Source organism: Salvelinus fontinalis, chromosome 2, assembly GCF_029448725.1.
Source record: "Salvelinus fontinalis isolate EN_2023a chromosome 2, ASM2944872v1, whole genome shotgun sequence".
NCBI classification, from domain to species: domain Eukaryota; kingdom Metazoa; phylum Chordata; class Actinopteri; order Salmoniformes; family Salmonidae; genus Salvelinus; species Salvelinus fontinalis.
The window spans coordinates 87,507,976-87,524,027 of NC_074666.1; the positions used below are offsets into that span (position 1 = coordinate 87,507,976).

General features: G+C 44.7%; 1 protein-coding gene across 6 annotated transcripts in view; it reads left to right on the plus strand.

Moving 5' to 3' along the window:
• LOC129830600 (myocardin-related transcription factor B-like) overlaps positions 1-16,052 on the plus strand; it is a 48,787-nt gene that overhangs the window by 15,954 nt on the left and 16,781 nt on the right. The window contains exon 3 of one of the 6 annotated variants that reach the window (XM_055893163.1): positions 7,113-7,356. In XM_055893163.1, the coding sequence (XP_055749138.1) occupies positions 7,200-7,356 (157 nt within the window). In that variant the 5' untranslated portion in view covers positions 7,113-7,199. Of the gene's footprint in view, positions 1-967; positions 7,357-9,483; positions 9,629-11,986; positions 12,314-16,052 lie in introns of those variants that run through there. The other 5 variants (XM_055893170.1, XM_055893158.1, XM_055893186.1 and 2 more) reach the window with 5 other exon arrangements.

The following is a 16,052-nucleotide window of genomic DNA, read 5'->3' on the forward strand; positions in this document are numbered from 1 at the left end:
GTGTGTTGAAGATGATGTGACCCACACAGCCAGAGGAATGACTTTCCGTAGACTCTTCTTGGCAGCTGCCTGCATGCCGCATAGCCTCCATGGCCTTCAAAGAGAAGTCAGAGGCCTACAGGGATTTCCCTCTGGCTTTCCCAACATGTGCACTGCGCTGCAGAGAGCCTAGCAAGGGATGAGGAGCAGAGCAGCAAGAATGGGAAGGTAGTGGGTGTAGAGGAGATTCCTCTGTGAAAACCAAGGAAAACCAAGAGCCAAAGTTACTGAATTGTATCAGCATGCTCCCCGTGGTTGCACAATCTTTATTGATCATTATAATAAATAAAAGTGTCTGGATTTACAGAGTCCACTGTAATGTCGAGGCACTGTAATCACAAATGGCTAGGCTAGAAAGTCTATTTCCTCTGAGATAGTATTCCTACAGTGTCAGACCCTTGGCTTGGCCACTCAGATAACATCTGAAACCAGGTGGAAGGCGATACACCTCGTTCCTGAACTGACAGACAGGGTCAAACTGTGCCAACTACGCAGACCTCTCTCAATAATGAATAACACTAGGCTAAGGGCTTGTAATCTCAATGTTTTATAACCTGTAATCAATCAGCCCAAACCCTGAACCCTGACACTATGCTCATGTGTTCTAGCTAGGCTGTCAGGCCTTGATCCAACTAGGCATTTATCTTGGTTGTATCAACATGCCAGGTGGTTTATGTAGCCAAAACCAAGTCCATTTATTTTATTTGCCCAGAATTGGGCTTAGAGCTGTGGCAAGACCTACTAACTCTCCTCACATGTGGGTACCTGTATACAGATCACATTGAACGTGTGGGTGTCTTAGCCATGCTCTGCACACACTCTCTCTCTCTCTCTCTCTCTCTCTCTCTCTCTCTCTCTCTCTCTCTCTCTCTCTCTCTCTCTCTCTCTCTCTCTCTCTCTCTCTCTCTCTCTCTCTCTCTCTCTCTCTCTCTCTCTCTCTCTCTCTCTCTCTCTCTCTCTCTCACTTAAAGCAAATCTTTGTTTCATAGCAAACACCAGTGTGATGCAGAAGCATGAGTAGCAGATTCTATCTGCCACAGTGCATCTGAACTTGGTTAGAGCACACGTCATGTACCTTCGGGGGAATACAGAGGATTGCTTCAGTGTTTGGTCTCTCTAATGAGAAACCATAGCCTGCTAGTGGTGCCTTAAATCAGCTTGAGTGTCTTTTAAGGGTTTGTCAACCATATTATTGCTGGCTACTTATACTGTGGTTCTTCTTATGCGTTGTAAGCTAAAGTGACCAAGTTAATTGCTGAATCTGGTTTGATCTTGATTTGGTTCTTTGTACTGTAACCTGAGAACGCTTCACTAGATGTAACTCTGTAGTTACACACTTTTTTTGGACTCAACACTCGGGATTTGACACTAAAAAGGCTTTGATGTCTAAAGGCATTCTCTTTGGGGGGAAATAAGTGGAAATGTTCATTGTGAAAGATAATTTAGGACATAGGGTCAACAGTCCAATGAGATCGAAATAGTCATAGTGGAAATGTATGTTTTCTCATCATGACAACATATGTCATCAACCAGGAGAAAGACCTAGTATGCAGTACAGGAAAAACGTAATGGGGCGTATGGCCTCGGCACATACTGTAAGTTTAATGAGCCATTATTGGTATGCAGGAAAGCTATCTCAGTGATGGAGTGTTGTGTTGTGTTGAAGTAGCTTCCTGGTGAAAGGTTAGACCCATCAGTATGGCATCCACTGGAAATGTCATGTTTGTTCTAGCGATTGTCTGGAAAGGATGTGGCAGGTCAGTTGTAGAGCTACATTCTTCTCTCCTCTTCTCATGTTCATTTTATTTCATGATGAGTGATGAGTACATTTTGGTAGAAATGACTAATGACAGATTTTTCATTGAAAGGAATCCAGTAAACAACTCTCGTAAGGTTTGCAAGTTTATCCAAACAAAAAAACCCGGCTATTCCAATTGATATGATCTACATCTGGTTGTTCAAGGAGCCAGAACGCCCCATAGTTATGGCATGGCATGGTTCCTGGTCTGTCTTTGGCCAATAACAGGCTATCTAAGGAACAGGACTGGCTCGAGCGCTAAACCATATTTAACAGACCTGCAGAGTACCACAGACCATGTACCAAGAGGATTCATCTAGACTGTACACTTCCATCCTAGCCAAAGGTGCACCTGACTTTTTTGGACTGGTGCATACTTGGCTAACTGAATACAGCCAGGCAGGCCGATGCATTGCAGAGCGATAAACTCTTTGCATGGAGGATATAATAAACTGTATAGTGTTAATAATGGAACTCAGCCTGGGTTTGGAGACGCTTTATCTTTATTTACATGCATCGTCGATAAGACTGGTTTATTTGGCCAGCCGGAGCATCTCAAGTGAAGAGAGAGGCAGTCCTTCATCTCCTGCACAGCCCTGGCTGTAAACAACACTAATGCGTGTACTTCAGCTGACTTAGAGTGTAAACTAAGAAGCATTGGGATCTGAGTATGGATCGAAGATCAACAGCACACTGAAAGCTGACATTAGTCTTGGCAAAGAGTCCAGGGATCAAATTACAACCCCCCCCCCTAGCTGCTAACAAACCCCCTCCTAGCTGCAAACAAACCCTCTCCTAGCTGCAAATAAACCCTCTCCTAGCTGCAAATAACCCCTCTCCTAGCTGCAAATAAACCCTCTCCTAGCTGCAAATAAACCCTCTCCTAGCTGCAAATAAACCCTCTCCTAGCTGCAAATAAACCCTCTCCTAGCAGCAAATAAACCCTCTCCTAGCTGCAAACTAACCCTCTCCTAGCTGCAAACAAACCCTCTCCTAGCTGCAAATAAACCCTCTCCTAGCAGCAAATAAACCCTCTCCTAGCTGCAAACTAACCCTCTCCTAGCTGCAAACAAACCCTCTCCTAGCTGCAAATAAACCTTCTCCTAGCTGCAAACAAACCCTCTCCTAGCTGCAAACAAACCCTCTCCTAGCTGCAAATAACCCCTCTCCTAGCTGCAAATAAACCCTCTCCTAGCTGCAAATAAACCCTCTCCTAGCTGCAAATAACCCCTCTCCTAGCTGCAAATAAACCCTCTCCTAGCTGCAAACAAACCCTCTCCTAGCTGCAAATAAACCCTCTCCTAGCTGCAAACAAACCCTCTCATAGCTGCAAATAAACCCTCTCCTAGCTGCAAACAAACATTCTCCTAGCTGCAAACAAACCCTCTCCTAGCTGCAAATAAACCCTCTCCTAGCTGCAAACTAACCCTCTCCTAGCTGCAAACAAACCCTCTCCTAGCTGCAAATAAACCTTCTCCTAGCTGCAAACAAACCCTCTCCTAGCTGCAAACAAACCCTCTCCTAGCTGCAAATAACCCCTCTCCTAGCTGCAAATAAACCCTCTCCTAGCTGCAAATAACCCCTATCCTAGCTGCAAATAACCCCTCTCCTAGCTGCAAATAAACCCTCTCCTAGCTGCAAACAAACCCTCTCCTAGCTGCAAATAAACCCTCTCCTAGCTGCAAACAAACCCTCTCATAGCTGCAAATAAACCCTCTCCTAGCTGCAAACAAACATTCTCCTAGCTGCAAACAAACCCTCTCCTAGCTGCAAATAAACCCTCTCCTAGCTGCAAACAAACCCTCTCCTAGCTGCAAATAACCCCTCTCCTAGCTGCAAATAAACCCTCTCCTAGCTGCAAACAAACCCTCTCCTAGCTGCAAATAACCCCTCTCCTAGCTGCAAATAAACTCTCTCCTAGCTGCAAACAAACCCTCTCCTAGCTGCAAATAAACCCTCTCCTAGCTGCAAATAAACCCTCTCCTAGCTGCAAATAACCCCTCTCCTAGCTGCAAATAAACCCTCTCCTAGCTGCAAACAAACCCCTCCTAGCTGCAAATAAACCCTCTCCTAGCTGCAAACAAACCCTCTCATAGCTGCAAATAAACCCTCTCCTAGCTGCAAACAAACATTCTCCTAGCTGCAAACAAACCCTCTCCTAGCTGCAAACAAACCCTCTCCTAGCTGCAAACAAACCCTCTCCTAGCTGCAAATAACCCCTCTCCTAGCTGCAAATAAACCCTCTCCTAGCTGCAAACAAACCCTCTCCTAGCTGCAAATAACCCCTCTCCTAGCTGCGAATAAACCCTCTCCTAGCTGCAAACAAACCCTCTCCTAGCTGCAAACAAACCCTCTCCTAGCTGCAAATAAACCCTCTCCTAGATGCAAATAAACCCGTTCCTAGCTGCAAATAAACCTTCTCCTAGCTGCAGATAAACCCGTTCCTAGCTGCAAATAAACCTTCTCCTAGCTGCAAATAAACATGTTCCTAGCTGCAAACAAACCTTCTCCTAGCTGCAAACAAACCTTCTCCTAGCTGCAAACAAACCCTCTCCTAGCTGCAAATAAACCTTCTCCTAGCTGCAAATAAACCCTCTCCTAGCTGCAAACAAACCCTCTCCTAGCTGCAAACAAACCTTCTCCTAGCTGCAAATAAACCCTCTCCTAGCTGCAAACAAACCCTCTCCTAGCTGCAAACAAACCCTCTCCTAGCTGCAAACAAACCCTCTCCTAGCTGCAAATAAACCATCTCCTAGCTGCAAACAAACCCTCTCCTAGCTGCAAACAAACCTTCTCCTACCTGCAAATAAACCCTCTCCTAGCTGCAAACAAACCCTCTCCTAGCTGCAAATAAACCCTCTCCTAGCTGCAAACAAACCCTCTCCTAGTTGTACCGTATATCAACTGAGTTAAGTAGCAGCTTTCTCATTTGTTTTCCCCATCTTGATAATGTGCCTCGTGTGGTAGAGAGCACAGACCTCATTGTGTAAAACTATCTTTGTCCGTCTTCTATTTTGACGTTTTCTGGCACTGCTACTCATACCAAAGGACTATGGAGATTTATATGTGTGTTATATATAAACAACAATATTTCCATTTTGGACTGTGTCTTTATCCAGAGTTATCCTGCAACACAGCTGGTTCTCTTTTTACCCAGCATAACACCCTGGAGACAGACAGGAGAAATGGGACTGGTGCCACTCCATCCTCTGGGAGGCTGGAGCACATTGTAGAGAGAGAGAGTAGATTCTGGGTTGGGACGGAGGGGATGGAAGGGTGATATGTTTGGCTCCATGTCACATCATTGAAAGCATTTTGTTATCTCTGTGATTTAACCCATTGTGTTGCATAAATCAATCAGCAAACTGTAGGCTTTGCGTACGCTGCGATAGAATTGACTATTATATAAGGAAAGTGTATCTGATATGTTTTATGGCATCACGATCTGACATAGGACATTCAAATGGGTGACAGGGGAAGTGGCACATCTGTCTGGTACAAGGTGCTAGAAATAACTGGTTTTGACATCCCATACAGTATATCACTTAAATGATTAGAATGATTTGGAATTTTTTATATACTTCCCCCTTCATCAAAATAAAAACAACACACTTACAAGCCTCGATATGTATCTCCAAACATCAGTTCACACGTCAAGCTGACATAAATATTCACATTCTCTCTAAGCTTGCACTCTCTAGCCTTAAAACCACATGTTCTGACATTCAAAAAATATATTCTGTACTAGTGGTGTGAATTCAAGCAAAGAACCATAATGACCTAGGCTAGTGCTGAGATGTGCTAAACAGTTGCTTTGCCTACTCATGAGGAGCTGTGCTGAGTGCACGCTGACATGGGAGGACTGTGCCCAGAATGTTGTCATTGTCCATAGCCACCTCTCATACCTTTCCCAGTCTGCCAGCTCCCAGTGGGAGTCTACCAAGACTATCTTCAGCACTGAAACCGGAATGCATGAAGAAGAGCAAACAAAGATCCGCCTTAATTTTAACACAGCTGGAGTTTGTTTTAGAGATGGAAGGTGCCTTGCAGCTCAGATGTCTTGGGTTTCTACTTTTGGATGACAGGTTTCAGAAGCCAGGCACTGTAGCAGCTATAGGGTAAGGTCATTTTAAATTACTCTCTGGCACTTGAAGGGTAACGTTGTGTACACCTGAATCCCCTCTGTAGGCTGTTCTCCTGAAACAGACCGTCGATGGCTCCATTTCTAAGCAGCCTGGATCTGCACCACAGTCTGCCTCACGTTGCACATTCAGCATCTGTCATTGGCAGACAGAACAGTTCCACATTCAGTTGCAAAACGTTCTCCAACGTTACAGATAGAAATTCCGTGCATAGAGCTGACGTTATTCCTTATTCAACACATACGAGAGGGATGTTTGTTCTACATAGCATATTTCTATCTGAACGTCCTGCTGAACACGCATCCAGCTGTGGAGCCTTGTGCCCAGTCTACACTATCTACAATGCTGTCTACACACTCCTTATCCCACTCTTACTCTGGGATAAGAGCCACATAAAGACATGTATAGAACATATACAGTTGAAGTCGGAAGTTTACATACACTTAGGTCGGAGTCATTAAAACTCATTTTTCAACCACTCCACAAATTTCTTGTTAACAAACTATAGTTTTGGCAAGTCGGTTAGGACATCTACTTTGTGCATGACACAAGTCATTTTTCTAACAATTGTTTACAGACAGATTATTTCACTTATAATTCACTGTATCACAATTCCAGTGGGTCAGAAGTTTACATACACTAAGTTGACTGTGCCTTTAAACAGCTTGGAAAATTTACAAACACCTTAGCCAAATACACTGCTCAAAAAAATGTTGTATGTAAACTTCCGACTTCAACTGTACTTCCAGAATATGGGTTGATGAAGTGATGGTAATAAGACCAACAGCAAACTTTGGAATTCAATTCTATACAAACTTGGGAAAGGTATTACTAATTAGAAACGTACAATATTCTAAGACCTTTTACATCTGGTACATTCATCTGTTAAAATAAGTAATTAGGCTTTTAGCGTGATTCTTGTTGATCAGCATCAGATTAATGTTAATGTGGCACATGAATCTTTAACTTCATTGTCAAGCTCCCTTCTGCTTCAGTTCCATAGTGATCTCCATGCAATCAACTGTTATAAGTAAAACTGTTATAAGTCAATGAATTTATTCAATTGGCAGCCAAGTTTGTCATGTGATTAATAACTCCTTCTGTAAAATGGCACAATGTTCCCATCACCCCAGCAACAACTGACAACAGCAGCTCTATCTGCCCAGCTGGTTTCCAGGAGACCCGGCCTAGCTCCTCCTCCTGAGTTCGGAGGCTGCAGCATGGAGCCCCAGGGGAGTCTGGGAGTGGAGGGGGACTTCAACCTGCAGCTGGCGCTGCTGGTACCCAGTCTCCGGAGCGAGGCAGTGACCCACGAGCTGGAAGATCTGACTATGCAGCCCAGTCCCAGCCTGCTGCCTCTCAAAGAGCGTAAGAACGGTGAGTAGTAGACCATTCAGTCACCTAGGTCAATCACCTAGGGCAGGGCAGCCAAACCCTCTTCCTGGAGATCTACTGTCCTGTAGGTTTTCAGTCCAACCCTAATTTAGCATATCTGATTCACCTAGTTAAGGTCTTGTTGAGCAGCCTATTAGTAGAATCAGGTGTGTTAAATTAGGGTTGGACTGAAAATGCACAGGACCGTAGATCTCCAGGAAGAGGGTTGGGCAGCCCTGACCTAGGGCATGCATCTGAAATGGCACCCTATGGCCTATCCTATATAATGTCATATACATATGTAGGATCTTACTTCGATCACCCTGTTTGTAGCAGGAATTTCCACTTTGCATGTCAATTTCCAATTTTGTAATTGCATACCTAGTATCAGGAGGATGAGTGGTGAAAACACGGAGGGTGAATCAATTGTACACTGCTCAAAAAAATAAAGGGAACACTTAAACAACACAATGTAACTCCAAGTCAATCACACTTCTGTGAAATCAAACTGTCCACTTAGGAAGCAACACTGATTGACAATAAATTTCACATGCTGTTGTGCAAATGGAATAGACAAAAGGTGGAAATTATAGGCAATTAGCAAGACACCCCCAATAAAGGAGTGATTCTGCAGGTGGTGACCACAGACCACTTCTCAGTTCCTATGCTTCCTGGCTGATGTTTTGGTCACTTTTGAATGCTGGCGGTGCTCTCACTCTAGTGGTAGCATGAGACGGCGTTTACAACCCACACAAGTGGCTCAGGTAGTGCAGCTCATCCAGGATGGCACATCAATGCGAGCTGTGGCAAGAAGGTTTGCTGTGTCTGTCAGGGTAGTGTCCAGAGCATGGAGGCGCTACCAGGAGACAGGCCAGTACATCAGGAGACGTGGAGGAGGCCGTAGGAGGGCAACAACCCAGCAGCAGGACCGCTACCTCCGCCTTTGTGCAAGGGGGAGCACTGCCAGAGCCCTGCAAAATGACCTCCAGCAGGCCACAAATGTGCATGTGTCTGCATATGGTCTCACAAGGGCTCTGAGGATCTCATCTCGGTACCTAATGGCAGTCAGGCTACCTCTGGCGAGCACATGGAGGGCTGTGCGGCCCCACAAAGAAATGCCACCCCACACCATGACTGACGCACCGCCAAACCGGTCATGCTGGAGGATGTTGCAGGCAGCAGAACGTTCTCCACGGCGTCTCCAGACTCTGTCACATGTGCTCATGTGCTCAGTGTGAACCTGCTTTCATCTGTGAAGAGCACAGGGCGCCAGTGGCAAATTTGCCAATCTTGGTGTTCTCTGGCAAATGCCAAACGTCCTGCACGGTGTTGGGCTGTAAGCACAACCCCCACCTGTGGACGTCGGGCCCTCAGACCACCCTCATGGAGTTTGTTTCTGACCGTTTGAGCAGACACATGCACATTTGTGGCCTGCTGGAGGGCATTTTGCAGGGCTCTGGCAGTGCTCCCCCTTGCACAAAGGCGGAGGTAGCGGTCCTGCTGCTGGGTTGTTGCCCTCCTACGGCCACCTCCACGTCTCCTGATGTACTGGCCTGTCTCCTGGTAGCGCCTCCATGCTCTGGACACTACGCTGACAGACACAGCAAACCTTCTTGCCACAGCTCGCATTGATGTGCCATCCTGGATGAGCTGCACTACCTGAGCCACTTGTGTGGGTTGTAGACTCCGTCTCATGCTATCACTAGAGTGAGAGCACCGCCAGCATTCAAAAGTGACCAAAACATCAGCCAGGAAGCATAGGAACTGAGAAGTGGTCTGTGGTCACCACCTGCAGAATCACTCCTTTATTGGGGGTGTCTTGCTAATTGCCTATAATTTCCACCTTTTGTCTATTCCATTTGCACAACAGCATGTGAAATTTATTGTCAATCAGTGTTGCTTCCTAAGTGGACAGTTTGATTTCACAGAAGTGTGATTGACTTGGAGTTACATTGTGTTGTTTAAGTGTTCCCTTTATTTTTTTGAGCAGTGTACAATTGATTCATTGCATCCTCTCTCCTTGCCTCCTTCTCAAAATGCATTGAAGCAGATCCGAGGCTCTGAAAAATCAAGGGAATACGATTGAAATTAACCCAGAGACTCTGGTTTCTATGTGATCCATCAGAGAGCAAGCCTGCCCTGACAGTGAGAAAACAAACTCCTCTCCAGTCCAGAGAGATTTGTTTGTGGAGAGAAGTGGGGAATTATACTGGAATTGCATCTGGAAGCCAACACATAATCACAGCTTGAACGGTTCCTGACATCAAGTACCAAAGTCAGTCCTCTCCTTGGGCCACTAAGTGTTTTGTTTGTTGGTTGCTCTCAGAAAAGCGGGAATTATTAATGAGTATGATAAATTAGATGCAGATTCTGATGAACAGACTTCAACAAAAGTCAATGAACAGGTTGAGCCTCTAGTTTAACTTTTCACTAATGATGAATTCCTTACGAATATTTCCCAGTGCATTTTCCTTGAAATTGTGGACCTTCAGTATCTTGAGATCTCCTCTGTTATCTCACTCTCCTAACCCACTGGTTCTCACAACCACAGCCAGAACCCAGTCTGGAAATATTCCCCTGGCATGTGAACCATAGTGAGGGGTAGCACTGAGGCAGTGTCTGGTGGGCAGACTGGCACTCACCCACCCTGAGTGGTATCCTGACATTTTCCCAGTCCCTAGAGAGGGCACAGTCAGGAATGGAGAGTATGGGGTGGAGACCACTGTTCACCCCAACCTTACTGCCCAAGAGACAGACACTGGGAAAACTCAAATGTGTTGCACTCTACGCCTTGTTGATGATGTGATGATGTAGGGGAGATTTTTGATTTGTTCAGTTTCAAAATACATGCGTCTGGCCAAGTTTAATCTCTCGTGTACTGACCCTTACTACCCTCCCCTCACAAGCCCCACCCTCAGAAAACTTGGACTCGACTCAGACTATGATGTCTTTTATCACCAGAATAATACAGGAAGTTCGCTGTTTGTTTTCTCTTCTGGTTAATGTCTGATTAATAATTTCCAATGCAGCTCACGTGATACGCGGGACCCAACATTTTTGTATTGATAGTGATGCACATTGGACATCATACTATCCATTATTGAAGTGTTTACTCCATACAGTATGCACTTGTGGAGGCCCTTGACATTGCAACATTAACACACCCCTTTAGTGGGGAGCTCTCATAGGCCAGTGTCTCTGCTTGGTACTCCATCTTGTGCCACTCTCTGTATTGATTGCCACTTTCTTCTTGTTCTGGGCTGCAGACACATTGATCCCATTGCAGGCCAGGTCTGAGCTCTATGAATCCCTCCCCACCAGGGCTCTTTCTCCCTCCCTGGGCCCCAGCAGGAGCTGACAGCCAGGCACGTGACAGGGAGCATCTGGGCCGTCTAGAGCACAGACTGCATCCTGTCTTTCTTCCTAAGAGGAAGACCCCTGTAGTGGATTCACCTGCACAACAGTGGCTAGAATCAAGATCAGGACCGGCTCTATAAAGGAGCTTGCTTTCATTTAAGCAGCATTCCAAATCCATTTGAACACATGGTACCGGCCAGTCATTTCCTTTCGGGTCTGTATCTTTGTTAGTGTCATAATATGACTACAGCTGTTTATCTAGACATTCAGCTTGCAGTTGTGTCATTTTATAGTATTGTAAGGTTAACACGTTCATGACTGTTCCCAAGTCGTCCTTGAACATTGAGGCGTATTACTCATACTTCCTGTATGTGAATGCTAACCGGCTAGAAATGACCACCTATTCATCTGTTATCACTCTTCAGTGTTCTCTCTTCCCTGTTGTCCCTTTAGAAGTCTCCTCTGGGTGGGTGATATTTCTCTTTGCTGTTATTTGTTCTCGGACACAAAGACCAGATTGATATATGTTCTCCGAGACAACATTATGAAGGAGACAGGGTTTAATGCAACCACCTCCCATTTCTAATGTTTACATTTCATCGATTTTGTTTGAAATCCGAAAGAAAATATTGATACTTATGTCAATATTAGTCAGCAACAGCTACGGTCGGGTCTACACAAATGAAAACAATAGATAAGATTGTATTAATGTCATGTTTGTGCTTTGAGTGTAGTGTTGTAGTCTAAATAGTGAAATGAAAATGATGGCAATAACAAGAATGTGCTAAATGACAGAAATACACACTTTACAACTGGGAAAAGTGACAAAGATAAACATCAATGTCCCAGGGGCCTCAGCATGTTTGTTTTTGTCATTCTTATCCAGTGACACAACATGGTATGAAAATCGACTCCCGGCTCGTTTTCTCATGGAGCTTTTCATCCTCGCACTCAAAAGTCACAAATACTCAATGTTTTTGGGCCAAGAAAGACACAAGAAGTTAAAATGACATTTCAATACAATCATGTAGTTAGCATACTTCATGATTTGGTTGAAAGTATGACTTACTTTTATAGACTTTTAGGACAGAAGTTGGTTTAGTCAAAAGGTTTATATTCTTCTCTGTGTTGTTTTGGTAATTAAAGTTGCTTGACTCATTGTTTTTAGTTCTAATGAGGCTAGTGTTGAAAGAGCAGAGCACTGAGAGCAGAGCAGAGTGACCCAGCAGGGGTTAACAGTGGCTCGTCTGTCTGTGTTCCCTCCTCCTCCTGACTCTTACTGGCTGAGCCCAGCCAGAGCATGAGTGAGCGCACACTCGCTCCCGCTGAGACCAACACAAAGACAGGCAGAGAGAGATTGGAGAGACTGGAGAGAGAGGGAGGGACTGTACGTACCAGACTGTGAGAAACAGTTCTCTTACCATACGCTCCTAGCTGGGTGTTTCCCTTCATTACCAAACCCTCATGCTGGTCCTCGTTCCTCACTGCCCTGATCACTCCATGGGACTCCAGACCCGGCCGCTAAGCGACCCGGCTCTCTCCTCCTCTATGGCGTGCCTCGACGTGGAGACCCCCGCCGTCTGCAGGGGTAAATTTAAATCAGGTGCCCCTGTCTCTCTGTCTTTCCTTTTCTCCCTCCTCATTCTTTCACTCTCTCTTTCGCTTACCTTTTCACTCTTTCTTGCTCTCACAGCTAGGTAGCATCACTACGTTGTTGGCGTGAAGCCGAGTGTCAACATAAATCAGAATCCATTTTGGTTTCCTCTACGGTTGTCTCCAAAAATGTTGTGTGTTTAGGACTTTTTAACTACAGTATATTCTCACTAGAAGGCAAATAGTTGTTAAAGTTCTCAGTAAAATAATGGAGTTACAGTGAAATGTGTATGGCTTTAGGTCTGCTTTTCAGTCAACGTGATTACCTTGAAGGAAATATACAGCTACTTATAGGCCTTGACCAACTTGACCAGCGGCAGTGATGTCAGAGTAATCTGTACTGATTAATTGATGATAACACCTTGACGCTGGGCTAGGACAGAGACAGAGAGCCCCACCAAGAAATGATAGGGCATTACAGAACGAATAGCTATTAAATGATGTCCAGTATCCGTTTGGATTAAGAGCATCACAATAGTGTAAAGAGTTGTTGTTTTCTATTAGAAACAAGCAAAGTCAAAATGAGGCCAGAATGAGGGAGAGGACTAGGGAGGTGGGTTTATATAGTGTATCATATTATTAGGATCCTTAAACCCAGGACTTTTAGTTAGTACCTTTTCCTGAACGATAGCATTCTGCTGTACAGTATGTTGGCTGGGAGGAATAGTCCCCAGTGAAATGCTAAACCTGGAAATACTGTTGCTCCCCATTCTGTTTGTGATCTGCATACTGTTACAGGGCAGCTCCTGATAGTATTAGGTGTTTCAAAGAACAATTTGTTGTGTAAAGAAAAGGTGATGTGACTCTATTACCTGGCTTCAATGTAGGTCATATTTAAAAGGTGTTGTGTCCCCTCGGGTCATGGGTGTAGAATCATGCTTGGATGAGTTGGATGGATCTGCCAATGTTTTATTCCTTATCTATCTTCGAGCATACATCAAACAACAAACTGACTCAGAGTGAATGAGCATTTGCAAGGGCATGGAGCACAGCTGAGCTGCAATGAGAATACTGTATATTTCCAGCTGTAATGTCAACATAGCTTATGTCAGTGTCAGACTGTTTCTATAACAGTGTAGCCATAACAAAACAGATTCTCTTTTATATTTACGCAGAGTGTTTCTAGGAAAAAGTCAGGCCAAGAGATCTAACGGTAGACTTTGTCCAGAGATGAGTTTTGTTGAGACGAACATAGGCAGGGGATTAGAGATAGAATCAGGAGACAGGGATTTTAGTAAAGGCTATGTACATTCTGAGCTTTGTGAAGTACCTCTGTTTATGTTGTGCTGGAGAGCAGGGGAGTACAGCCGACTTGCCTCACACAGAGGTCAGCCAGGGTTCACTGAGAACAGCACTATTGACATCGGCCAAACAAAATGTAAGGAGCACCTCAGGCATGGGCTGTACTGCCACGTTGATGTCAAGAATAACAACTTGAAATGGCAGTATTGTTCTCTTAAATCGTCAATTATCCTTTAGCATTCTTTTCCAGTCCAGTCAAAGTGGATAATATGAATATTGAAACCAACCAATGGTAATTCTCTCCAATCTTCCTGAATGATCTATCTGTGTCGGTGCCCCCCTGGTGTGCAGGTTGACGTGTATTGTCATGAGTCTTGTCCTGGAGGCAGCACTGAGCGATTTCCCCTTAGATAGGCGAGCTGCAAAGTCACAATTTCGTAAAAATGAATGAAAACAAACATGAGCTATTTGGTCTTAATTTAAAGTTAGGGTTAGGCATTAGGGTTAGCAGTGTGGTTAAAGATAGGGTCGAAATCTGATTTTATGTCTTTGTGGCTGTTCCAGCTAGTGACCGCTGCAGAACTTCCTCCAGAACAACATTCATGACAAAAAACGCTAACCTGACCCTGGTGTGAACGTATAATGGGAACCATGGATAGGGAGCGGGAACACAGTGTTCTGAGCCCTGGAGGCGCAGAGGGGCTTGAAAAAGTTATGGGGGGCTCTGAGAATGGACTCAGTTGCTCCCCTGCCTTGGCTCCCTGGGACTCTCTGTGCTCCTCTGTCCACCAGTGGGAGCGGTCCCCCCCCCACTCTGTACAATGCTTTGGGTTCCAGTCCCGGCCCCCACCCCCATGCCACCTCCAGACTCCATGGTTCCCAGGCCTTCTTCTCACAGCTGCCCAGTTTATTTTAGCTGGAGTGAGTCACGTTGGCCTGGTCAGACGCAGTGACTGTCCCAGGGGACTAGAGCAGAGCAGGCCTGGGTGTGTGTGTGTAGTATGTAGTGTTTAGTGTGTGTGTGTGTGTTTGACTGTGCATTGACCATCTGGCCATAGCCAATGAGCAGTCTACTCCAGCAGCAGTCCGACCTCACTATGAACACAGTGCCTTGGTGACGATAAGGGCCCCAACGTTCTTCACAGCGCCGCGTCGTTCGTCACCATCAACCGTCACCTTCCTCTTCAAATATTTTTGCTGAGGATCACTGTTATTCCACTGAAATAACACGTCCACGCTCGCCTGTTTATAACATGTTTAAACTGGGCTCACATTGCAGTTTATTATGATAGAAAAATAACATTGGGTGCCGTCCAAGGATTTGGAGCCTCCTGCATAAGAGGCCTTCTTGTCTTTTTATGTTCCAAGGACTTGGATCAGTGCTTACCGCTCCAAAACAAGACTACACATCTCACTTTTTATGGGGCGGCACTTACAAAAGAGACCGAGTTCACTCAGTCCTGGGATGACATCATCTCCAACTCGGAGGTGACTCGGACAAATGAACATTGCACTGTAATTAGTCTTCAGGGTTTGTTATTTCTACAGTGGTACTTGAGAAAGACTCATCCTTTGCCTGTGTCTATCTATGTTTTTCTATTTCAAGTTGAACATCTATGTAAAGTTACCTCTGCATTTGCATCCCAGTCCGTCCTCAGTATGTCCTTGTCTTCACTTTATTTGAAGAGAGCTTGTATATTAATATTTAAAGCCCATGTAATCGTTCAAATGTAAACTCACAGTGCCAAGAAGAGTGTTATTGCTATTTGTCTGGTAGGTTAGCCATGCAGAAAGTCTGTAGGCTGTCTCTATAAGATGTCTTAGGTGGAGGAACAGGACTTCCTGTTTTGTTCTGGCTGGGCTGTGATGTGGTGTGTCAACAGAAATTGGTGACTGGTCAATTTTTTTTAGGTCCATTACACAATTTTCTTCTTCATAACATCTTGTCCACTACACAATGTTCTTTACAAGGAATTCCAATTTGTCGTGGCTAAAGTTATCTAGGTGGCTAACGTTAGCTAGGCTAGGGGTTAAGGTTCAGAGTTAGGGTTAGGGGTTAGGTTAGGGTTAGCTAACATGCTAGCTAAGTAGTTAAAAAGTAGTCAGTACAGTTGAAGTCGGAAGTTTACATACACTTAGGTTGGAGTCAAACTCGTTTTTCAACCACTCCACAAATGTCTTGTTAACGAACTATAGTTTTGGGAAGTCGGTTAGGCCATCTACTTTGTGCATGACACAAGTAATTTTTCCAACAATTGTTTACAGACAGATTATTTCACTTATAGTTCACTGTATCATAATTCCAGTGGGTCAACACTACACTAAGTTGACTGACTTTAAACAGCTTGGAAAATTCCAGAAAATTATGTCATGGCTTTAGAAGTTTCTGATAGGCTAATTTACATTTTTTGAGTCAATTGGAGGTGTACCTGTGGATGTATTTCAGG